This window comes from Scyliorhinus canicula, chromosome 3 (assembly GCF_902713615.1).
Source record: "Scyliorhinus canicula chromosome 3, sScyCan1.1, whole genome shotgun sequence".
NCBI lineage: Eukaryota > Metazoa > Chordata > Chondrichthyes > Carcharhiniformes > Scyliorhinidae > Scyliorhinus > Scyliorhinus canicula.
This window is the reverse complement of record NC_052148.1, coordinates 36791828-36817427: the sequence shown is the minus strand read 5'-3', so window position 1 is coordinate 36817427 and position 25600 is coordinate 36791828. Positions and strand designations below refer to the sequence as shown.

General features: G+C 45.2%; 1 protein-coding gene across 5 annotated transcripts in view; it reads right to left on the bottom strand.

Moving 5' to 3' along the window:
• The window catches only part of LOC119963913 (fibroblast growth factor receptor-like 1), a 379922-nt gene that overhangs the window by 22199 nt on the left and 332123 nt on the right, over positions 1-25600 (bottom strand). For 4 of the 5 annotated variants that reach the window (XM_038793314.1, XM_038793313.1, XM_038793315.1 and 1 more), the window contains exons 5-6: positions 21473-21757; positions 11797-12150 (exon numbers count right to left, since the gene is read on the bottom strand). In XM_038793314.1, coding sequence (XP_038649242.1) covers positions 11797-12150; positions 21473-21757 — 639 coding nt within the window. The remainder of the gene's footprint in view (positions 1-11796; positions 12151-21472; positions 21758-25600) is intronic. The other variant, XM_038793317.1, reaches the window with a different exon arrangement.

Genomic DNA, 25600 nt, shown 5'->3' with positions numbered 1-25600 from the left:
AAGAGGTTATTTTTCATCACATAGCAACAACTGCCATCGGAAAGAACACAATTTACAAAGTCCCATCTCTTTTTTCACCCATATTTCTCACATAAGCATTGTTACTGTCATGTCCCCTCCTTCTTTCTTTCTTCAGAGATATTAATCTACATTTACCATTGATGAGAAGTTGGGGAAAAGTACATAAAATGTACTCACCGATCTATTTGTAATCATAGATTACGAGCCAGATTTTCGTTACCAAGGTGGGCAGCTTGAGTGGGAAATTTTCACACTTGCCGGAACAGTAAATAGTACCCTGAACGTGTGATTTTCAGTTTGAGGGGTTGGAACATAGTCAGGGCCACTGACCCATACAATAGTACTGAAGACTTATTGCTCCAGAACTTCCCACTGATGGTTGCACAATGTTTAGCACGATTTAACTCCTCAGACACTGAATCAGTCCAGGTGAAAATGTAGCAAGACCTGGACAATATCCAGGCTTGGGCTGACAAGGGGCAAGTAACATTCGAGTCATACAAGCACTATCCCAATAAAAGAGAATCAAACCATCGCTCCTCGATATTCAATGGCATTACCACCACTGAATCTCCCATTATCAACATCCTGGAGTTTACCATTGACCAGAAACCGAACTAGACTAGCCATATAAATACTGTGGCTACAAGAGCAGGTCAGAGATTAGGAATCCCGTGGTGAGTAACTCACCTCCTTACTTCCCAAAGCCTGTCCACTTAGAAGACACAAGTCAGGACTGTAATGGAATACTCTCCACTTGTTTGGATGAGTGCAGCTCCAACAACACACAAGAAGCTCGGCACCATCCGGGACAAAGCAGTCCGCTTGATTGGTATCCCTTCCACAAACAGTTCCTCCCTCCGCCACCAAGGCACTGTCACAGCCGTGTGGTCCATCCATAAGATGCACTGCAGTAACTCACCAAGGCTCATTAGGCAGCACTTTGCAAACCCACAACCACTACCATCCAGAAGAACTAGGGCAGAAAATACCTGCGAACATCACCACCTGGAGATTCTCCCCAAAGACACTCACCATCCTGACTTGGAAATATATCGCCATTCCTTCACTGCCGCTGGGTCAAAATCCTGGAACTCCCTCCCTAACAGCCCTGTGGGTTGCAGTGGTTCAAGAAGATAGCTCGCCACCGCCTTCTCAAAGGCAATTAGGGATGGGCAATAAATTCTGGTCCAGCCAGCGAAGCCCAAATCCCACAAAAATTAATTTAAAGAAAATCAAAGACAGCTAATCCCTCAAAAATGTTGTTCGAGTAATCATTAGGCTAGTTTTTAACTCCAAGAGATTTTTAATAATTGAACTTAAATTCCAGCAGCAGCCAGCATAGTTGGATTTGTATCCATTTCCCCAGAGCATTAGCCCAGGCCTCTGGGTTACTAGTTCAGTAACATTATCACTATGTCACCACCTCCCCTTTATTGCTACAATCCATCTTCAGGGCATCCCAGCACCATACATTCTACACATTGACATTGGGGAAGAGCAGAAGAGATCGCCCAGTGTCAAGACCAACATTTATTTCAAACCAAACACCACTGAAATATTGGGCGCGATTCTCTGGCCTCCCCACAGCGTGTTTCACGGCGGTGGGAGGCGATCTTGAATCCACCACACACCGTCGGGAAACCTGTGACGATGGTGTGCCGTCGGTGGGACAGGAAGATCTCACCAGCATGAACAGCGGAAGATCTCGCCCATTATCTGGTCATTTCTGTCACTGATTGCATCTCCCTCCTTACGTTGAATTTTCAGAGCAACACGGTAGCACAGTGGTTTGCACTGTGATTCACAGCGCCAGGGTCCCAGGTTCGATTCGCGTCTTGTGTCTCTGCCTGTGCAGAGTCTGCACGTTCTCCCCGTGTCTGCGTGGGTTTCCTCCGGGTGCTCCGGTTTCCTCCCACAAGTCCCGAAAGACGTGCTGTTAGATGAATTGGGCATTCTGAATTCTCCCTCTTGCGTACCCGAACAGGCGCCGGAATGTGGCGACTAGGGGCTTTTCACAGTAACTTCATTGCAGTGTTAATGTAAGCCTACTTGTGACAATAAAGATTATAATTATATGAGGTCCCAGTGAAAACTGTTTATGCCTATGTTACAAAATGTTTATGCCTATACTTCCAAAGTACTGAATTAGATGTAGAACACTGAGTCATCAGGAGGATATGAAATATTCTCCAACAATGTGAGGTTTATGTTCTATGTTCTTACTTACACTTTGAAATATCAAGGTATGGAAAGCTGTGTTTCTGTTGCCAGATCTAAATCATTGATGTACATTGTAAGCAGCACTCTGCTAATCACCTCCTTCCATACTGATGTTGCTCCACCACCCCCCCACCAACTTTGTAACATAGCTGCCAACTTTGTTGAGTAATTTCCTGTTCCTATAATTCATCATCATTCTTTCAACAAACTCAGAAAGATTCATCAGCAAACCATTAAGAATGGGAAAAGCTAATCCCTATAAGCACCATCCTTTAATTCCCTAATCGGGGAGACTAACTTTATTTTGAGTGAACCAACTCTTTTTACCCCATCTTGGTAGCGAGATCTCCTCTATTGCAAAGGGGGAGTGGCGGCTGAGGCGGTTCAACTTTGCCCCTCGCCTGAGGTGTGATAATCCTCAGGTTAAATCACCACCAGTCAGCTCTCCCCCTCAAATGGGAAAGCAGCCCCTGGTCATCTGGGACTATGGCGACTGTACTTACTTTATTCGCTTATTGTCACGAGTAGGCTTCAATGAAGTTACTGTGAAAGCCCCTAGTCGCCACATTCCGGCGCCTGTTCGGGGAGGCTGGTATGGGAATTGAACCCGTGCTGCTGGCCTGCCTTGGTCTGCTTTAAAAGCCAGCGATTTAGCCCAGTGTGCTAAACCAGCCCCTGTATTTACTTTATTACAAAGTATTCATAGCAGAGAAAGAAGCTATTGACCCACGTTAGTATTTATTCTCCTCAATTCTAAATTTACTATGTTTGAAGTCTAGCTTTGTTTTTTTCCAACTTTAAATTTAGCTTTGTAAATTGCAAATGAAACAGACCAGTACAACCAACATTATTTCGTAAAAATGATAGAGCCATATCGAAACCATATACTCCTGTGAGTTCAGAGTTTCTTGCCATATATCTGTTCTGAATTAACTTTTCAATAATATCCATTTATTCCTTCTGTTCATACCTTCTTGCCATACTTTATGCCCTATTTACCATTTTATGATTTTTGATAGTGTAATATTTAAGCTTCAAATTTTCCTCATGGTTTATCCCCTTTAGGTTGGAATGAGTTGTGTTTTCTTCCTGCGTTCTTTCTGATGAAAGTGTGGTAATGTGCAAGACTGGACTAAGTGTAAACTGATCATTAATGCCTTGCAAAATTTTAACTTGTTGCCTTTAGATTATAATCGTCATGGTCTAATAAAGGCCTATTCAAAAGTCTGACCAAAGTTTTCTCCTCAACCAATACTACCAAAATACACTGGGCTTATCCCATTGTTGTTTGTAACATCTTGGTGCGTGTAAATTGCTGAAGCATAGCTGAGATTTTACACAGGGATGTGAAAACGTAGTGTCGGAGTAAGGTTGCCATGGACCGCCTGAATTATTCTAAATGCTGCTGTTGTGGAAAGAAAGATGACTTGCATTTAAATAGTACCTTTGTATTCAGCAGCGGTTGTCACTGACCATGTGCCGCACTTGGTGGACTTGATGTTAGAGGCTGGCTGGGCACAGCGCTTGGGATGGAGGCTGGATGTAGGACTGTTATCTGATATTGGGTTTTGCAAGAAGATCTAGAGCTATAAAGGTGGAGGAGTCTAGAACTAGAGGGCATAGGTTTAAGGTGAGAGGGGAAGAGAAACAAAAGAGACCAGAGGGGAAATTTTTTTCACACAGAGGGTGGTAAGTATCTGAAGCGAGCTGCCAGAGGCAGTGGTAGAGGTGGGTACAATTTTTTCCTTTAAAAAACAATTGGACAGTTACATGGGCAGGGTTAATATAGAGGGATATGGGCCAAAAGTGGTCAAGTGGGACTAGCTTAGTCATAGAAACTGGGTGGCATGTACAAGCTGGGCTGAAGGGCCTGTTTCCATGCTGTAAACATCTATGACTGTCCATGCCACTCAGAATTTTGCAAACCTCGATCAGGTCGCCCCTCAACCTCCGTCGTTCCAGTGAAAGCAGTCCGAGTTTATCCAACCTCTCCATACCAGGCAACATCCTGGTAACCTTCTTTACCCTCTCCAAAGCATCCATATCATTCAGGCGACCAGAATTGTATGCAATATTCCAAATGTGGCCTAACTAAGATTCTGTGCAGCTGCACCATGACTTGCCAATTATTATACTCAGTGCCCTGATCCTGAAGGCGAGCATGCCGTATGTCTTCCTGGCTAACTTCTCCACCTGCGTTGCCACTTTCAGTGATCTGTGAACCTGTACTCCCAGGTCTCTCTGCCTGTCAATGCTCCTAATGGTTTTGCCATTTACTGTATTATTCCCGCTTGTATTAGACCTTCCAAAATGCATTACCTCACATTTGTCTGAATGAAACTCCCATGTGCCATTATTCTGCCCAAGTTCCAACTGGTCTATATCCTAATCAAAGACCCCTCCCACCCGGCTTACTCACTCTTCCAACTTCTTCCATCGGGCAGGAGATACAAAAGTCTGAGGACACGCACGAACAGACTCAAAAACAGCTTCTTCCCCGCTGTTACCAGACTCTTAAATGACCCTCTTATGGACTGACCTCATTAACACTACACCCCTGTATGCTTCATCCGATGCCGATGTTATGTAATTACATTGTGTTGCTCTATTATGTATTTTCTTTTCTTTCCTTTTCATGTACTTAATGAGCTGCTCGTAGAAAAATACTTTTCACTGTACCTTGGTACACGTGACAATAAACAAATCCAATCCTGCTGTAACCTCTGACAATCCTCTTCACTTTCTGCAACTCCACAAACTTTGTATCTTCTGAAAACTTACAATAAGATCGGCTACATTTTCCTCCTAATCATTTATATATACTGTAAACAGCAAAGGTCCCATCAATGATCCCTGCGGAACACCACAAGTCACAGCCTTCCATTCAGAAAAGCACCCTTCCACTGCTATCCTCTGGGGGGAGGGGTAGATCATCTCATATAAGGCATACGTAAATAGGGAGGCCAGGAAGAAGGGTCAAGAGCTAGTGAATGAGATTTTGGGTGTGGACCGGGAGTAAGTATGCGAGTGACCCAACGCTGGAGTTATGGGCACACAGGAGGAAATTGCAAATGCAGTTCCACCTGTTGTCCTCGAGCCGGGCGGTGCACCAGCTGAGGTGCTTATAGGGATGGTGTATGCATATGGAGAGAAGGCTAGTCACCTGTTGGCTCACTAATTAAGGCAACAGGAAGCTGCTAGCGAGATTATGCAGGCGAGGGAGCCGGCTGGTAGGTTGGTCTCCACCCCAGTAAAGGTGACTGGGGCGTTTCAAACCTTTTATGAAGGACTTTATAGGTCAGAGCCACCAGAAGGGGATGACAGAGTTTTTAGAGGGTTTGCAGTTCCTCCAGGTGGGGGGGGGGGGGGATTGTGGGAGGAGCTGGAAGTGCCGTTGGGGGCTGGAGGAGGTCGGAACAGCTTTAGGAAAGATATAGACAGGGAAAGTGCCGGGGCCAGATGGGTTCCCAATAGTATTTTATAAGAAGTTCGCGGATCAGTTGGCCCTGTTGGTGCTGGGGTATTTAATGATTCACTGGAAACCGGAGCACCCGGATGAAACCCACGCACACACGGGGAGAACGTGCAGACTCCCAATGACCCATTGGGTAATTGAACTTGGGACCAGGGAGCTGTGGAGCAATTGTTCTAACCACTATGTTACTGTGCGTTGAGGTTGGAGCCCTGTCTCCCGGAGGTACTGGCGGAGTAGCAGACAGGCTTCTTGAAGGGCAGAAAACTGTAGTCCAATGTGGGGCTGTTACTCAATGTAGTTCTCACCCCAGTGGTGGGGCAGAACCGGAGAAAATTGTGTCACTGGATGCAGAAAAAGCGTTCAATAGTGTTGAGTGCTATCTTTTCACAGTTCTGGAGAAGTTTGGATTGGGTCCTGGGTTTGTATAATGAGTGCGGCTGTTGTATGAAGCTCCATCTGCTAGTGTGTGCACTAACACCATGAGATCAGGCTCATTTCGTCTGCATAGGAAGACGAGGCTATGTCTCCTTTCTTTTTTGCATTGGTGATCAAGCCATTGACTATTGCTTTGAGGGCCTTGGACGAGTGGAGGAATTATGAGGGGTGGAGTAGAACACAGGGCGTCTCTGTATGCAGCCGACCTTTATGTAAGGGATCTGAGGCCAGTTATGGGAGATATCATGGGTATATTGAAGAGGTTCGGCTCCTTCTCGGGGTATAAATTTAATTTTGGGATGAATGGGTATTTTGTGGTTAGACCTTCAGGGTCAGGAACTGGGTTGGAGGGCGGTTGTTCTGCCTGTCTGGGACTAGTTTGCAGTATCTGGGGTCCAGGCGGCACGGATTGAATTACACCAGCCTGGGCAAGGGTCAGGGCAGCCTTCCGTTATCACTGACAGGCCGTGTTCAATCTATTAAGATGAACATCTTGCCGCGATTCTTGTTTTTATTTTAATGCCTCCCCGTTTTTCTACCCAAGTCATTCTTCCGGGGGATGGAGTGACTCAGAGTGGGTTTTATATAGGTGGGGTGGTGTGGTGACCAGGAAGCTATCTGGGTGCGGATGGAGTGGGGGGCATACAAATGGTCTAGCTTGGAGATGCAGCAAAGGCACCTCTGCCGTTTGCTCCAGAAAAATATTCTTCGAACCTGGTGGTCATCTCCACTTTGAAAATACGGCGACAACTCCGGCAGCATTTTACACTGGGGGGGGGGCAGTGTCAAGATGGACCCCTACCTGTGGGAATCATTTGTTTGAGCATTTGGGGTGGTCGGGGGGTGGCGTGGAAAAGCAAGGGGTTGGAGAGGACGAGGGATTGTTTTTGTTTTTGGAGAGGTGGTTTGTCAGCTTGGGGGAGGTGAAGGAGAAAGCAGGACTTGTGGGTTCAGATACAATCAGGTACTTCTAGGTACCTAGGGCAGCACGGTAGCACTGTGCTGTCCTGCCACAGCACTGTGGCTTCACAGCGCCAGGGTCCCAGATTCAGTTCCCTGCTGGGTCACTGTCTGTGTGGAGTCTGCATGTTTTCCCCGTGTCTGTATGGGTTTCCTCCGGGAGCTCCGGTTTCCTCCCACGGTCCAAAGACGTTCAGGTTAGGTGGGTGGCCATGATAAATTGCCCCTTAGTGACCAAAAAGGTTAGGAGCAGTTATTGGGTTACGGGGATTGGCTGGAAATGAGAGCTTAAGTGAGTCGGTGCAGACTTGATGGGCCGAATGGCCTCCTTCTGCACTGTATGTTCTATGTTCAATGTACCGGATTTGGTTTGGCGGATATTCCTGACATTTCTGGAAGTGCCAAAGTCTACTTTATTGGAAAGGATTCTTTCCTGGCAGGGTCGGAAGAGGGCAGCATGGGTATATGGCAGAGGGATATATGGACGTATATTGGGGAGGAGCAGATCTTGGTAGAAGAGGTGAAGGCCAGTGGGAGGAGGAGCTGGGACCCATATTGGAGGAGAAGGTGTGGAGTAAGTCCCTCTGCAGGGTGAAGGCTACGTCATCCCGTGCGAGGCTGAGCTCAAGGTAGTGTTCAGGTTGCACGTCCCCAAGGCCAGAATGATTCGATTTTTTGGCAGGGATTGAAGATAGGTGTGAGTGGTGTTTGACAGGGCCCACGTATCACATGCACATGTTCTGATCCTGCCCCAAATTGGTGGGTTTTTGGGGGTCTTTCTTCATCACCACAGCAGCAATCCTAAATGTTGAATTAGAGCCCTATCTGTTAGTGGCTTTATTTGGGTTGTCAGACCGGCTGGAGCGGAGGATGGGTGCCAGGCTCCCACCATCCTCTGTGTAAAAAACTTGCCTCGTACATCTCCTTTAAAACTTGCCCCACGTACCTTAAACCTATGCCCCCTAGTAATTGACTCTTCCACCCTGGGAAAAATCTTCTGACTATCCACTCTGTCCATGCCCCTCATAATCTTGCAGACTTCTATCACGTCGGCCCTCAACCTCCATCTTTCTAGTGAGATCAACAAGTTTCTCCCAACTTCTCCTCACAGAGCTACGGGCAGCACACTGCTTTTCGCGCCTGTGTTAACACTTAGTTAAAAATGAGAAAATTCCATCCCTTGTATTGTAAAGCCACAATATTGACCCTTTGGGGTCCATGAGGTATTATTGTAAAGCTATAGTTCACTCTTTCTCTAGTGACAGAAAGCTAGCATAGCAACATTTCAACGTACTTCATAGATCTTACAAACCTTGCGACTAACATAGTTATATTTTGATTAACCTGACCGCCCATATTTCATTCCAAGCGCTCTGCATTGCAGGCCCATGACCTCAGCACTGCCTAGATTTCTGCTCTAGCTGTCGGAAAGAAAAGCTACGGTCAAATAGTTCCAATGAAGATAAGCAATGTGGACTTTGCCAGGACGCATAACACAATTTGTTCAACAATGCAAGCATTTCGGTCAGAATATTAGTCATCCAATTGTGATTCTTGTTGAGATCTAGCAACTTTTGTTCTGCAAAGACCTCACACAGCTTGGCTTTTAAAGCAACACAGAAATATTGGATTAATTTGGAAGTCTTGTGCAAGATTTTACCTCAACACTGATTACTGCTATTAGAGAAAACATCAACCAGCAATCTTTTTTCCTGGATATTCTCCACTGTAAACATTCAGCTTTGATTGGTTCTGTTGAGTATAATATCATGTTCAGGCATGAATTGTACCCCAGATTGACAGGGCTTCATATAATCAACACCATTAATCTTCTCTCAGCTCTTTGCGTCTCAAAGTGCAGATGCTAGCATTAATTCTATATTGAATATATTTGTATAAAATTCTGGTAGAAAATCATCATAGTATCAATGCACTTAATCCTTCCATTATGCTTCTTTTAAAGTCATTTGTTAAAGCATTAAGTTTTCCATGCTCGGGGTACATAGATCCACAGGTTCTAGCATCAAAGCAGCCTGAGTGAGGTGTGCTAAGTGCATTGACAAATTACTTCCTACAATATCCTAAACCTTTGAAAACAAACCAGCATAGCTCTGTTTGTTCAGCACAATTTATTTGTAAGTGAAGTTTCCTGTTCATCGAGGTGAATGGAAAAATTGAATAGTTTTCCATTGGAATCAACCTGCACTGTGGGCTCAGTACACTTTGGGCAGCTACGGAATGAAGCACTCTTTAGCCTTTTCCAGCAGCGTAGTCACAGGAAATGAAAATCAGGGGCAATGCAGAATGTGCGGCCGTGTCAATGTTGGCAGCTTTACACTAACCCCCAAAATCAAAATCACCTCCACACCTAATGCAAAAGCCAGACACTGCAGCTGCCGGGATTCTTGGAATGAAAACAGAAAATGCTGGAAATGCTCAGCAGGCCTGGCAGCATCTGTGGAGAGAAGCAGAGCGGGTCCGCGACGACCTTTCATCGACCTAAAACACTGGGAAAAATGTTCTCTGCCAGAGGGTTTGGAGGAAAGGCAACCCTAAAATTTTCTGTGGGTGTCCTTTCCACTGCTTACCACAGGCCGCAGGCAGTGACTTCATGGGGGAAAGGCGAAGCCTGGGGCAGTCCATCTGCCCTCCTCCCAGTGGGACCCTTAAGTGGCTAATCATTGGCTACTTCCCACTTGGCTGTAATGTTTAGATTACAGGAGGAGTTGGGCAGCACAGTGGCACAGTGGTTAGCCCTGCTGCCTCATGGCGCCGAGGACCCGGGTTCGATCCCAGCCCCGGGTCACTGTCCGTGTGGAGTTTGCACATTGTCCCCGTGTCTGCGTGGGTCTCACCCCCACAAAAAGATATGCAGACTGGGTGGATTGGCCACGCTAAATTGCCCCTTAATTGGAAAATAATAATTGAGTACTCTAAAAGATTATAGGAGGCGGTCAGAGGTGAAGGATGGGCAGCTCACCTGGTTAGCCTGCTCAGATCTTGGACAGGAAAAGGTGACGTGCCTCTCTCATGGGCCCCCATTCCCAATCGAAATACCCACCAAGGTTTTATCCCAAACCCGGATGTCCAACTTCCCCTTGGCCTTTGCTCCTACTCTCTTGTCCTCCCTCTCCCCAGGACTCCACCCCTGGATGTATCTGCATTCTGGGCCCCCAGCACTTTGTTGGTGGGCCTACTCCTGCTCCTAAGTCCTATTTTACTTTGTTGGCATGCTCTTCGCACCTCAAAATTGTGAAGCTCCTTAGTCACCCCCTCTTTCTCCGTAAAGTTGATAAGCTTTAAAACCAAAGCTTAGCGTCACAGAACCACACACTATCATTTACCTTATTCTCCATTTTTGCACCTTGGTCCTTCACCTCAAATCCCAGTTTTTAAAAAAAGTCTGAACAATTACATAAGGTATCTGGACAAATATTAGCAGCAGGCATTTCCATGGTACTTTGTTAATGATGTATGGGTATTTAGCAGTGGAAGAGAGAAGAAGGGGTTTGTTTTCTCATGCCACCTGATGGTCTAGGAAGCTTAATGCCGCAAGGCTGCGTACTTAGCCCCCTACTCTACTCCCTGTACACACACGACTGCATGGCAAAACTTGGTTCCAACTCCATCTACACGTTTGCTGACGATACGACCATAGTGGGCCGGATCTCAAATAACGACGAGTCTGAATACAGGAGGGAGATAGAGAACATAGTGGAGTGGTGTAAAGACAACAATCTCTCCCTCAATGCCAGCAAAACTAAAGAGCTGGTCATCGACTTCAGGAAGCAAAGTACTGTACACACCCCTGTCAGCATCAACGGGGCCGAGGTGGAGATGGTTCGCAGTTTCAAATTCCTCGGGATGCACATCACCAAAAATCTGTACTGGTCCACTCACGTCGACGCTATCACCAAGAAAGCACAACAGTGCCTATACTTCCTCAGGAAACTAAGGAAATTCGGCATGTCCACATTAACCCGTACCAACTTTTACAGATGCACTATAGAAAGCATCCTATCGGGCTGCATCACAGCCCGGTATGGCAACTGCTCGGCCCAGGACCGCAAGGAACTTCAGAGAGTCGTGAATACCGCCCAGTCCATCACACGAACCTGCCTCCCATCCATGGACTCCATCTACACCTCCCGCTGCCGGGGGAAAGCGGGCAGTATAATCAAGGATCTCTCCCACCCGGCTTACTCACTTTTCCAACTTCTTCCATCGGGCAGGAGATTCAGAAGTCTGAGAACACGCACGAACAGACTCAAAAACAGCTTCTTCCCCACTGTCACCAGACTCCTAAATGACCCTCTTATTGACTGACCTCATTAACACTACACCCTGTATGCTTCAACCGATGCCAATGCTTATGTAGTTACATTGTATATCTTGTGTTGCCCTATTATGTATTCTCATGTATTTTCTTGAATTTTGTTTAATTCCCTTTTCTTCCATGTACTGAATGATCTGTTGAGCTGCTTGCAGAAAAATACTTTTCACTGTACCTCGGTACACGTGACAATAAACAAATCCAATCCAATCCAATCCAATGTGTCATCTGGGCTGGATTGGGATCTGCATAACCTCTGGCACCCAGGGCCAAAATGCACTGCTGAAACCTAGAAAGAGGGAAATATTTATTTCCAGTGCCCCAGCACGGAGAGAATGACCCCGCCTACCTGGTAGCACAGTCAGGAAGGCACTGCGGAAGCTGTATCCCATGGTGTTTGCGCCCAAGCAGATGTACATCCCAGCATCCTCCTCCTTTGCTCTGGAGATCATCAGTTTGTTTAAATAAGAGCCGTCAGGCCTGGACCACACCTCTCCCGTCGGCAGCACCACAAACTTCTGTCCGCCGACATCAATGGTGGAGTTGTACTTGTTCTCGCTGCCGTATTCAACTCTCTTCAGCCACTGGATCACAGGTTTAACGTCGCTGCGGACCTTGCACTGGAAGGAGGTTGTGCCTCCGTAATCTACAGTGGTGTTTACAGGGTGCGTTCCAGTCAGGATAGGTTTGGACCTGGTGGTCTCTGCAAAAAACAAGTGAAATGGTTCATTGTTAATATTAATTCGCTGCAGAAAACTCCCAAGCACTTATCCCTCAAGAAGCGTGGCATCATTTCACCACAAACATGATGCAGACATTATTTTGCCATGGACTCCTAAAACACGGTTATCCCACTTAAAGCACAAACATGGACAGGGTTAGAATGTGTCACTGAAAGTAAACCTGCACTTCGTTTTGGCAAAAGCTTTTAGTTGAGTTGTTAATAACTGGGAAATTATCTGCATTATTTCAAATGGCATCATTAGAACCAGACTGTATCTATTGCAGTATATCTCTAGTGATCTGACTAATACCACAAATAGGCATATAATATTGCGTGGAAGTTTATATGGCATTGGTGTCTCACCTGCTGACTGGAGGGCTGACAGGAGCCGGCTTGCCTCCTCTCAGGCCTGTAAGTGGCCACCAGCAGGCCTTCCCTGGGATCAAGGACACTGGGAGCAGAGACCCTACCCCAGAGAGCTGCTGGGCAGTCAGAGGCCAGACAGCTCTTTTGTTTTCCGCAGTATCGCCAGGGAGGGGGTGGCTGCTGCTGAAATGACAGCCACCAGCGGCCCAGGATAGAGAAGTGACTTTCACAAAGGAGAACACAATTAACATACCAGAAATGTTGGGGAACACAGGATTTAGTGATAGGAAGGAATTGAAGGAAATCAGAATTAGTAGAGAAATGGTGTTGGAGAAATTTATGGAATTGAAGGCGATACATCCCACTTAAGGAAATGGCCCTAGAAATAGTGGATGCAATATGCTTGACAAATCCACTGGAATTCTTCGAGGATGTAACTAGTAGAGGTGATGAGGAGAAGCTAGTGGATATGGTTTATTTGGACTTTGAGAAAGTTTTCGACAAAGTCCCACAGAGGAGATAAGCATGTACAATTAAGTGTATGGGACTGGGGGAAGTACATTGAGATGGATAGAAAACTGGTGGCAGAAAAGAAACAAAGAGTAGGAATAAACAGGTCTTTTTCTAAGTGGCAGAGAGTGACTAGTGGGGTACCACAGGAATCAGTGCTAGGGCCCCAGCTATCTTCAAATATGCAGATGACACAAAGTTTGGGTGGGAGGGCGAGCTGTGAGGAGGATGCAGAGATGCTTCGATGTGATTTGGACAGGTTGATCGAGTGGGAAAATAGATGGTAGATGCAGTATAATATAGATAAATGTGAGGTTAGAAACTTTGGTAGAAAAAACAGGAAGGCAGATTATTATGCAAATAGCTATAGATTGAGAGAAGAGACCTGGGTGACCTCGTACACCAGTCACTGAAGTAAGCATGCAGATGCAGCAGGCGGTAAAGAAGGTAAATGGTATGTTGGCCTCTTAGCGAGAGAATTCGTGTATAGGGCCAGCGTTATCTTGCTGCAATTATACAGAGGCTTGGTGATATCACACCTGGAATATTGTGTGCCATTTTGGTCTCCTTTTCTGAATAAGGATGTTCTTGCTCTAGAGAGAGTACAGTGAAGGTTCACCAGATTCATTCCTGGGATGGCTGAACCAGGGGTAACAGTCTAAGCACAGTAGCCTTGTGGATAGCACAATTGCTTCACACCTCCAGGGTCCCAGGTTCGATTCCAGCTTGGGTCACTGTCTGTGTGGAGTCTGCACATCCTCCCCGTGTGTGCGTGGGTTTCCTCCGGGTGCTCCGGTTTCCTCCCACAGTCCAAAGATGTGCAGGTTAGGTGGATTGGCCATGATAAATTGCCCTTAGTGTCCAAAATTGCCCTTAGTGTTGGGTGGGGTTACTGGGTTATGGGGATAAGGTGGAGGTGTTGACCTTGGGTAGGGTGCTCTTTCCAAGAGCCGGTGCAGACTCGATGGGCCGAATGGCCTCCTTCTGCACTGTAAATTCTATGATATCTATGATATGGAATAAACCTTTTAGGACTGAGATGAAGAGAAATTCTTCACCCAGAGAATGGTGAGCCTGTGGAATTCACTACCACAGAAAGCAGTTAAGGCCAAAATATTTTATGTTTTCAAGAAGAAGTTAGATATAGTACTTGGGGATAAAGGGATCAAAGTTTATGGGGGAGGGGAAAGCAGGAACAGGTTACTGAGTTGGATGAGCAGCCATGATCATAGCAAATGGTGGAACAGGCTCGAAGGGCCGAAAGGCCTCCTCCTGCTTCTATTTACTATGTTTCCAGTTAGGATGAATTGGAAACTAGTTTAAAAGCTAGGATAGTAGAGATGCTGCGGCAGACTTGAAGAACATATTTAATAACTTTCAACAGAGATTTATCTCGGTAAGAAAGAGAGAATATTTGAGAAGGATGTATCGTCTGTGGCTAAATAAGGAAATTCAGGCTAGTATCAAATTGAAAGAAATATACAAGTCTGCAAAGTTCAGGAGATTAGTCAAATTTTAAGAACCAGGAAATAATGACAAAAAAGGGAGAAAGTAGCTAATAACATAAAAACTGATCGTCAGAGTTTCTGCCAGTATTTAAATAGGAAAAGAGTAAATAAAACTAGTATTAAACTTCTAGAGTGGGAGTCTGGGGAATTGATAATGGAACATAAGGAAATAGCAGAGTTGTTGAACAGGTATGTTGTGTTAGATCTTCACCATGGAAGACTTGAAAAATGTTCCAAAATTTACTTGAAAATCAGGAGGTGAAAAAGAGGGAAACTCTTGAACCGATCACCATCACCAGAGCAAAAGTGCTGGGAAAGCTATTAGCCTTGAAAGCTGACAAGTCCCCAGGACCAGATGACCTGAATCCTATGGTCTTAAAATAAATGGCTGCACAGACAGTCATAATTATAATCTTCCCAAATTTCTTAGATTTGGAAGGGTGCAGCTGATTGGAAAATAGCTCATGTAAAATCTTTATTAAAGAAAGGAGACAGAAAGCAGGAAACTATGGGCCAGATAATCTAACGCCTGTCATAGGGAAATTACTAGAATCCACTATTATGGGGGTGTTAGGACATCTAGAAAATCATAATGCGATCAGGGAATCAAAATTATTTTGTTAACATACAATCATGTTTACCTAACTTATTAGAATCTTTGAAGAAGTAACAAGCAAGGTGGATAAAGGGGAACCTGTGAATGTGATGGACCTGGGTTCCCAAAAGGCATTTGGTAAAGTGTCACATTAAAGGCTATCACACAAGATGAGAGTACATGGTGTAGGTCTAACATCTTAGCATGATTAAAGGATTGATTAGCTAGAAGGAAGCAGAGAGTAGGGATAAATAAATCTTTTTCAGGTTGGCAAGCTGGAGTGGAGTGCTGCAGAGATCAGAGCTGGGGCCTTACCTAGATCAATGACTTGGGTGAAGCTAAACTTGCCAATGATACCAAAATAGCGAGGAAAGTACATTGTCAAGTGGGGGTTAAAGAGCCTATAGAGGGATGTAGATGGATTAAGTGAGTTGGCAAACATTTGGCTGATGGGAGTTTAAAGTGAGAAACCGTGAACTTGTCCCCGTTGGCAGGGAGAATGGAAAAGCAGCATATTATTGCAATGGAGACAGATTGCTGAACTCAGTGGTAGAGAGAGATCTGGGTGTCCTGGCACATGAATCACAAAAAAATCATGCAGGTACAGGAAGTAATTAGGAAGGCGACGAGAAGGCCAGGGGTAAGAAATACAAAAATAGAGAAGTTTTACTGCAGTTGTACAAGGCTTTTGTGAGATCTGGAGTACAGTTTTTGTCTCCTTCTTTAGAAAAGGGAATTAATTACATTCAAAGCAGTTCACGGAAGGTTCATTCTACTCATCCTTGGGTGAAGGGCTTACCTTATGAATAATGGTTGAACAGGTTGGGCCGATATCCATTGGGGGGAGAGAGTGATGTGGCAGCAATGTCTAGTAATGTACTAGTAACCTAGAGGCACAGGCCAATGCTAATGGGGACACGTATTCAAATACCACCACAGCAGCTGATGGAATTTAAATTCAGTTAATAAATCTAAATCGTAAAATCTCCTGACGGTGCCATGAAACTACCACCGATTGTCATAAAATGCCCTTGAGGAAATCTTCCATTCTTATCTGGTCAGGACTACATGTGATTCCAGACCTACATGGATGTGCTTGACTCTTAACTGCCCTTTGAAATTACTACGCAAGCTGATGGGCATCAAATGCTGACCTTGCCAGTGGCTCCCATACTCCATAAAAAAAAAATTTTTTTTTAAAAAGGGCTACCTTATTGAAACATATAACACACTAAGAGGACTTGATAGAGTGGATAATGGGAGGATGCTTCCTCATGTGGGGGAGACTAGAACCAGGGGACACGGCTTAAAAATAAGAGGCCTCCCTTTTAAGACGCAGATGGGGAATTTTTTATTTCTCTTCCTCAGACAGCAGTGGAGGCCGGGTCATTGATTTTACTTAAAGTGCATTAAATAGATTTTTGATAGATAAGGAAACCAAGGGGGCTGGGAGGGGTGGGGGTTGGGCAGACAGGAAAGTGGAGTTGAGACCGCAAGGGGGGGGGGGGGGGGGGGTGAGGTGGGAAGGAGGAAATAGATGTCTGAAAATTTCCATCAACATCCCTTTACTGCCTTGAATAATACTGATCAAGAAGATTTCAGAAATCTGTCAGTGGATCATTATAAGTGCCAGGACCTGATTGTTCCTTGGTGTTTCATTTGACTCTCAAAATGTATTTTATAACTTAGAAGTGAACAGATTTAATAAAAAAGGCAAAGGACTTGAGCAATGAGGCAAACGACTTGAGAAGTGGATGGAGAATCACTCCCCTCAATGCTCATTTAGAACGGATTCTGTTGCCTCAACCACTACTTATGTTGACAGAGGTAAAAGCAATCAATGTATTTACAATTCCTTTCACTTTGTTAATTGGTCAATTAAATGCCTTTGGGGGGGGGGGGTTGGTTTCTGCACGTTGGTTCGTCATTAGTTCTCGCATCAATTACCAGTTGGCACAGGAAGAGATTCCCCATTTCATATGGGAACGTTGCAAAGCCTCCTTCACCTTGTGGGTAGTTAGCTGCAATCAGTAAAGACTCAGAAGTAAAAGCTCTATAGAGGAGTCAGGCGGTCTCGAAATGTTAACTCTATTCTCTCTTCCCACAGATGCTGTTAGACCTGTTGAGTTTTTCCCGCATTTTTCAGTTTTTGTTTCAGTGAAGACTTGTTGAACTTCAAGGGCATGGCTTGAACATTTACCGTAAGGGGTTGTTTGTGGGGGTGGGGGGGGGATCGGTCATTTGCAGTTGTGGTTGGGGAGGGCATTAATTAGCTCTGGCAATGTTACACTATTTGAATGTACAGATAAAGGGGCGACTGACCACAGTATATAACCACTCAAATGGCAATCACTCCAATTCCTCAGAAAACTAAACCTCCCGAAGACAACCTCTCAGCAAAATAACATTTCTCCTGTTTGTGCTATTCTAAATATTTTTGTTGGATCTTCTGGACTCTTGGGCCATTTCGCAGCCAAAAGGAGGTACACCAGATTGAGGAATCTAACTGCATTTAACAAGGTTCTGCTGGATTTTCGCTGTCTGCACATCACCGTTTTAAAATTCATTTCAACATTCTGGCAGAAACCCTGGACACAGAGAGAAAAACAGAATTTTTCCCCAGTGACTCTGAATTCCATACGGTTTTGCTAATAGGACAGAAAAAGACCAACACGGGCCTGTCCTGTTCAAATTTTCATGAATGAACTGCCATTATTACCAGCTGGCAGTGAGGTAACTGTAACTTAAGGTCTAAAAAACATCCTAATTAACTTCCAGACTCCTAAATCATGATTGCCTGTAGGATTTCCTTGATAGTGGACAGCTCAAAATGCATACAAGGCAATAATCTCAGCATGGGGCTCAACTTTCAAAGTATATAGCCATTATTCTGTTTCCGAGCAGGTCTTGTGCTTATTGTAGGTATCATTTGTTAACATCCATGAACATAAATAATTGTGCCATAGTCTACCTCACTAAAAAGGCCATTGTCATTATGTCATTGGTGAGTGTCAGTGGCTTACTTCGATTGTGGGAAATATCATAGTCAAGCTTGATCTAACACATAGGGCTGGATTTCTAGAGACCAGCTGGGAACTGGGGGGGGGGGGGGGGGGGGGTGTAAGAGGGTGCTGTTATCGTGGTCAGGGAAGATGATGGGATGGAGTGCCCCCCCCCCCCCCCCCACCTTTCATGGCATTTTATCAATGTTGAGGAAGGTGGAGGGAAGCCTTTCACCCAGAGGCCAATGGAGCCACTTAAATGGCCAATTAAGAGCCACATACTGCCACCCCTGGCATTTTACCAGCGGCTAGACTCCCTCCACCATAGAGCGAGACTTCTGGCGAACCCTGGTTTGTCTCCCTGCCAGTGAGGTGTCCTCCTAATCGGGCACTCTGCCCTTGGAGGAGCCCCTGGAGGAAATGACCACCCCCCATGGGAACATCCCATTTTGTTACCACTCCCCCCCCCCCCCCCCCCCCCCCCCCCCCGCTTCTGCCTGACTGACTGAGGGATATGGGCCAGATGCGGGCAAGTGGGATTAGCTTAGTGATAGAAACTGGGCGGCATGGAAAAGCTGGGCCGAAGAGCCTGTTTCCATGCTGTAAACATCTATGACCACGGCACCACACTTACCACTTTGGATGGGTCTTCAGTTCCCAAGGCGTCCTCTCTGCCAGGTGCAGTTCTTGAGGTGGCCACTGCTTCCAGTGCCACTGCTAAGCCTGCTGAACTGCTGGCTCTCTGATTGACTGGCATCTCTTCAGAGAGGGCATTTCTCCTTTAATGGGACTGGAGCCCTGAAGGCAACTAATTAACTAACAAAAGGCCGCCAAATGCGACTAGGTAGTACCACAAACTGCAACTGCAGATTTACCTCGCTTTTCGTGGTCTCTCACTGTGCTGAAAACATTCCAGCTACGAGGGGTTCTTCTGGAAAACCCATCAATGATTCTTTGCAGGAAAACACCCAAACCCTCAACCTCCAGCACCCAGAAGGACAAAGCAGGAGCAAACACCATCATATCCAGGTTCCCCGCAAGGCACATCTCACCCCCACGACAACTTCTGTTGCCGTGTTTTGGTCATTACTGGGTCAAAATTATGCAACTCCCTCCACAGCAGCAGTGGCGAAGTACCTTCACCACATGGGCAGGAGTGGATCACATGGGTGGCTCATGGCCACGTTCTCAAGGTCAATAAGGGATGAGCGATCAGTGCTGACCTTGGCAGCATTGCTCACATCCAAAGCCAATCTGGCACGACTGTTTGAAAACCAGCTGTCCCTACCAGCAAAATAGCTTAATAGTAACTTAACATAAAAATATACTCATTTACATGTAGCGGGTCACTGGATAACAATTTGGAGTGGTAACCCTGACTGGTTTTTATTTTAGCCTCCATAGCCCAAGGATGCTGAGTGTCATTCAACAGTAGCATTCTCCACTCCGGGACAGGAGGCTGTGGGTTCAAGTCCCACTCGAGCGATTTGAGTTTAGAATCTAAGATGACGCCTCAGTGCAGGATGGAGGGACTGCTGCACACCCAGAGGTACTGTCTTCATTAATGGGATAGTGAACAAAGGACTTTATTACCCTTTGTTGTCCTGGTGAACATTTATCCTCCAATCGACATCATTAATACGGAGTCTTGAAGGCGGCATGTGGCACAGTGGATAGCACTGGGACTGCGGCGCTGTGGATCCGGGTTCGAATCCCGGCCCCGGGTCACTGTCCATGTGGAGTTTGCGTATTCTCCCCATGTCTGCGTGGGTTTCACCCCCACAACCCAAAGATGTGCAGGTTAGGTGGACTGGCCACACCAAATTGCCTCTTAATTGGAAAAGAAAATAATTGGGTACTCTAAAATTTAAAACAAAAACAGGAGTCTCTGATCAGTACCTCTGGCTGTCTGTGGAACCTTACTGTTGGCTGCCTTGTTTCCGAAATTACAATCATGACTAAAATTCAAAAGCTCTTCATTTGCTATGAAGTGCTTTGGGTCGACTGACTTTATAAATGCAGATCCTTTTCTGTTCATCGCGACTGAAATCAGCTAATTCAATACAAAGTGGGAACTGCAAATTCCTAGTCTGCGTGGGTCATACGTACTACACAAGGCTGTGTACCTATAACTGAGCCAGGTGGGGGAGCTACCTGTATACATTCCTATTTGAACTGAATGCACTTAATACATTTTAAAATTAATTTCAAGTAATCAACTGGAATATGAGAAATGCCTTGTGAGCTTCCCAATCGGCAAAAGTTAAAGGCCATGCAGCCCAGAAGGACTCAACATGGAACTCGGTCTGTACTGAGTTAATCAGCCAAGGCAGCATTTAGGGGAAAGTAATCGGCAATAGTTTCTGTTCGTAATTGACGCCCAGTGGGGTCGACTGGGCCTCAGGTCAAGGAGGATAGAATTGGATTTGGCTGTCATGGTCCAATGATCTGAACCCCCTCTCTTATGTTTAGGTTCTTGCTTATGTGAACAATGGCTGGTTGAGCGGGACGAGAGAGGGCTGTTCAATACCTGTGTGATCACATAATAGTACTGGTCAGTGTCTTAAATGAGTACGAGAGAGATATATGGGCTTTTAGATATAAATGTTTGACTCAATCCTCAAAATGTCCCATGATAATGCTGTGAAGGTGGGTCCAACACTGCATGCAGTCCCTGCCATTTTCAAATTTCTCCTGACATATTTTGCAAATAAAAAGATCTTCTCTAGACTTTTGCCCTGTACCTTCGACTCCGAATCTGGTATTCAACCTCAAGGAGAGGAGAAAATTTAGGAGAGGGGGCAGGGGAGGAAGAAATGAGTCGAGTAAACCTTTGGTCAGTCCCTAAAATCAATAGCTTTTCAATTAAAACTGAATTAAATGGAATATCTAATGCACCTATTGTTTTGGAAAATATGTAAAGGTCTCTAAGAAATGAATCTTGGGTAACTGTAAAACATGTGAAGAATAAATATTTGTTTTCCATGTTGAATGGCATATTCAAAAAAATGTAGCCTTCAGCTTTTGCTTCTGTCTCATTCAGATTTTCGAAATAAAGCCACCACATCTGACAGTGGGGTGAGGTCTGATTTGAGTTCTGTATTTTGCTCCTGTGTTTAGAATGGAAACACATTTAGCATCTGCACACAGCTGCACGATCTTATCACTACCAGATGTGCAGCGCGCTCCAGGTTCGACTCTTTCAGAGCAGAGCACAGACTTGGGCCATGTGTTTCTCATTGTAAACATAAAGACCGCTTGCAACTGTCTTCAAATAGACCATTATTTTAATCCCTTCTTAAATCCAGTGCAGTACTTACGGATTACTTCAACCTTGTACGTTGCATTGATTTCGCCCGCTCTGCTAAAGACGCGGCACGTGTACTTTCCACTGTCTCCGGGCCTTAAGCTTTTCAGGGTCAAAGTCCACTTCTTTTTCTTGATGTCTCCCATGTCCTGAGGTGCGAGAGGCTTGTTGTCCTTCAGCCAGGTGATATCGGGCTGGGGATACCCACTCGCAGCACACTTCAGCCGGACCGAGCTGCCCACGGGACGGGCTATCACTCTGCGACGCATTTTGGTGGGTTGGGTAAACCTGGGCCTGACTACAAATTACCAAAGAAAAGTTGTTACCACTCTGTTGTTGAACAAGTGCACATTTGCCTGATGAGAAATAACTGCTAACTTAAATAGGAAGAATCAATCGATTCTATTTAACGGGTTTGATTCATCTGCAAAGAAGATCTAATAGAATTATTTGGCCATCCTGTTTCAGACAGCTGTCCCATGAGATGGTTAATGTATTCAGATAAAAATTCTTTATTAATACAATTTATAGCAGAGATATAGCTCCTGCGGCCAACAGGTCTAGGCTGGTGTTTATGCTCCACAAAGGTTTTCCTCCCACATTACTTCATGCTACCATATCATTCTGATCCTTTGTCCCCCATTTAGCTCCCCCTTTGTACTGTAACCATTAGCCTCTACTCAATTAGACTCCATTAAAGAGTGTGCAAAGCAATTTGGCACAAGTCAGTTTTTCAATTCTTTCGTGAGGTGCGGGCATCACTGGCAAGGCCAACATTTGTAGCCCCTCCCTAATTGCCCTTCAACCGAGTGGTTCGTCACCATTTCGCAGGGCAGTTCAGAGTCAACCACATTACTGTGGGTCAGCACTCACACGTAGGACAGACCAGGTAACAATGGCAGATTTCCTACTCTAAGTGGCATAAGTGAACCTGATTTTTTTAAATTGATGGTAGCTTCATGTTCACCATTATTGAGACTAGTTTTCAATTCCAGATTTGGTTGACTGAATTCTGTTATGGGTGGGATTTGAACCCATGTTCCCTCGGGCTTCTGGATCATTTGTCCAGTGATATTACCGCTGCACCATTGTTGCCCTTTAAATTCTCTATCGAACTACCGAAAGAAATGAAACACCTAGATATTTTGGAACCAGTTTACCAACTGTGCTTTGATTTGCCAAAGATATTTCCAGACAATCCTTGTTCTCAGCTCTGACTATATAATATAACTACTTCTGTTCCAGAGCTCCAAATCTTGCCGTTTATGTTCACATTAACTTGTGATGGCTTTGAAAATATTTTAAAGGAATCTGGAATTCTCAACTATCAGTAATATTCTTATGTATATTTGTCCTTGTGTTGACTTCGTCGAACAGACTTGTTTAGGGGGCGAACTTCAGAAGGTTAGAAGAGAAAAGGTCACTCGCCCCTCCCGGGCTGCAGGCCCTCCAGAGGTCATCCACAAAGGGCATCAAGGCTACAGTGTGTGAAAAGCAGCAGGTTATCTCCACCTCTGATGTGCACCCTGGAGACACACCTAGACTAAGCAGTAGATCACAAAAGATCAGGAAGAGGCGATCACTGAGTAGGCATGGTGAGGAGAGTCACTATCTGTCGCTAGGGGGAATGGAAATGTCAAATGTTCACTCTTAATAATAATTATAATAATCTTTATTGTCACAAGTAGGCTTACATTAACACTGCAATGAAGTTACTGTGAAAATGCCACTCCAATACGCCGGGAACCCCCGCCCCGCCGGTTCCTCAACAGGGTCTCTGCCTCCACCAAGAACTCGGGCAGCGAATTCCAGACTCCCGCTAGCCTCTGTGTTAAAGGATTCTTCCTCATGTCCCCTCTATTCCTGCTGCCACTTATCTTGAATCTATGTCCCCTGGTTCTAGAATTCTCCACCAAGGGAAACAATTTTATCCTGCCCACTCTATCTCTGCCCCTCATAATTTTGTACACCTCAATTCAGTCAGCCCTCAGCCTTCATTGTTCCGAGGAAAATAACCCAACCTATCCAATCTCTCTTCGTAGCTACACTTTTCTAGCCCTGGCAACATTCTTATAAACCTCTTCTGCACTCTCTCCAGAGCAATAACGTCCTTCCTGTAATGTGGTGACTAGAACTGCACACACTACTCCAGTTGTGGCCTCACGAGTGTTTTATACAATTCCTACATTCTATCCTTACTTTTATATTATATAACTCTGCCAATGAATGCAAGCAATTCATATGCTTTCTTAACAGCATGGTCTACTTCAACTGCTGCCTTTCTGGACCTGTATACCTGTGCGCCAAGATCCCTCACTTCATCTACCTCCGTTAGTATATTCCCATTTATTGTGTACTCCCTACAACTGTTCAACCCCTTTAAATGCATGACCTCACTGTGTTAAATTCCATCTGCCACTTTATTGCCCACTCCACCAGCCCATCTATATTGTTTTGGAGATTATAGCTATCCTCTGCACTGATGCGCAGATTAGGGGGCTAAATTACCCCTTAGGGTAGGGTTTCATAGAATTTACATAGAATTTACAGTGCAGAAGGAGGCCATTCGGCCCGTCGAGTCTGCACCGGCTCTTGGAAAGAGCACCCTACCCCCTACCCAAGGTCAACACCTCCACCCTATCCCCATAACTCAGTAACCCCACCCAACACTAAGGCCAATTTTGGACACTAAGGGCAATTTATCATGGCCAATCCACCTAACCCGCATATCTTTGGACTGTGGGAGGAAACCGGAGCACCCGGAGGAAACCCACGCACACACGTGGAGGATGTGCAGACTCCGCACAGACAGTGACCCAAGCCAGAATTGAACCTGGGACCCTGGAGCTGTGAAGCAATTGTGCTATCCACAATGCTACCGTGCTGCCCTTTTAGGAATAAAATGGGCGTTGTGTGGTCGTTCAAAGGGTGCAGACTCGATGGACTTAATGTCCTCTCTCTGCACTGGAGGGATTCTCTAATGCAATGATTTCACATCTTTGGAGGAAACTAGAGCACCCGGAGGAATCCCAGGCAGACACGGGGAGAAAGTGCAAACTCTGCACAGACAGTCACCCGGGTCCCTGGTGCTGTTTAGCAGCAGTGCTAACCACTATGCCACCATGCCGTCCAGTGAGGATGCCAGAGGCAGATCAATACCTTAGGAGTGGATCTGAAAGGAAACACTTTGCCTAAATTTTGGATCATTTGGAAAGGGAGGACATAGAGTTGAAGGAATTGGTAGGATTAGAGGGGGGATGTGGAAAGACTTTTTTTCTCCCAGAGGGTTGCAGGGACTTGAAGCTCACTGCCTGAAAGGGCAGTAGAGGTAGAAACTATCGCTATATTTATTATATAGAGATCTGCAGGCAGTCCCTGACTTTACCACGTTTTGAAGTCCGACAAACGGCACTTAGGCCGTTTCAAAATATTTACACTCTTTCGAATTCAAGATGTCGGTTTTGACTTTACGATGCCATGCCTGCCCATCTTTTATTTTTTATGAATACAATTTATATATTTAATATGTTTTCACTGTGACCGGAAAAATTGCGAAACCTCTCGCCGAAATACCGGGCCCCCTGCGCCCTTCACTCCCCAGGCTTTCATTCCGGACCGGAAGGTCGCTATGGAGAATGGCCGCTGTGGCCCAGCCACAGTGCTCTGCCTGGCCACGGTAGAGTCAGAAATCGGAAAACTGCTTTTGAAAACCAGGAATTGGGGAGGTTTGTTTATTTATATATTTATTTGATTACCTTTATTGCCAAACAGTGTTTAGCACATAGGCACAGTATTAAAAACAACAACATCAACAACAACATCAGACAAATCTTCTAAAAGTCGCATCTTCAGCATCCACAACAAAATGAGGCAAAGTATTCCATTCCAAGTATCAACAATTCTATGTGGAAAAAATTTTACGAATCTCAAGATGTGAACCAAATTTCTGTAGTTTATCTTGATGGCCACACAAAATACGTGAGTAAAGAGTTTTTCAGGCCTAGAGCTAGTAAGACCATGTATCAATTTATAAACTTCAACTAAGTCAAAAATCAATCTTCTCTTCTCTAAAGATTGTAATCCAAGATTTCTTAAACACTCCTCATCGGGTATTCCCTTCATGCCTTCCATTTTCCTGGCA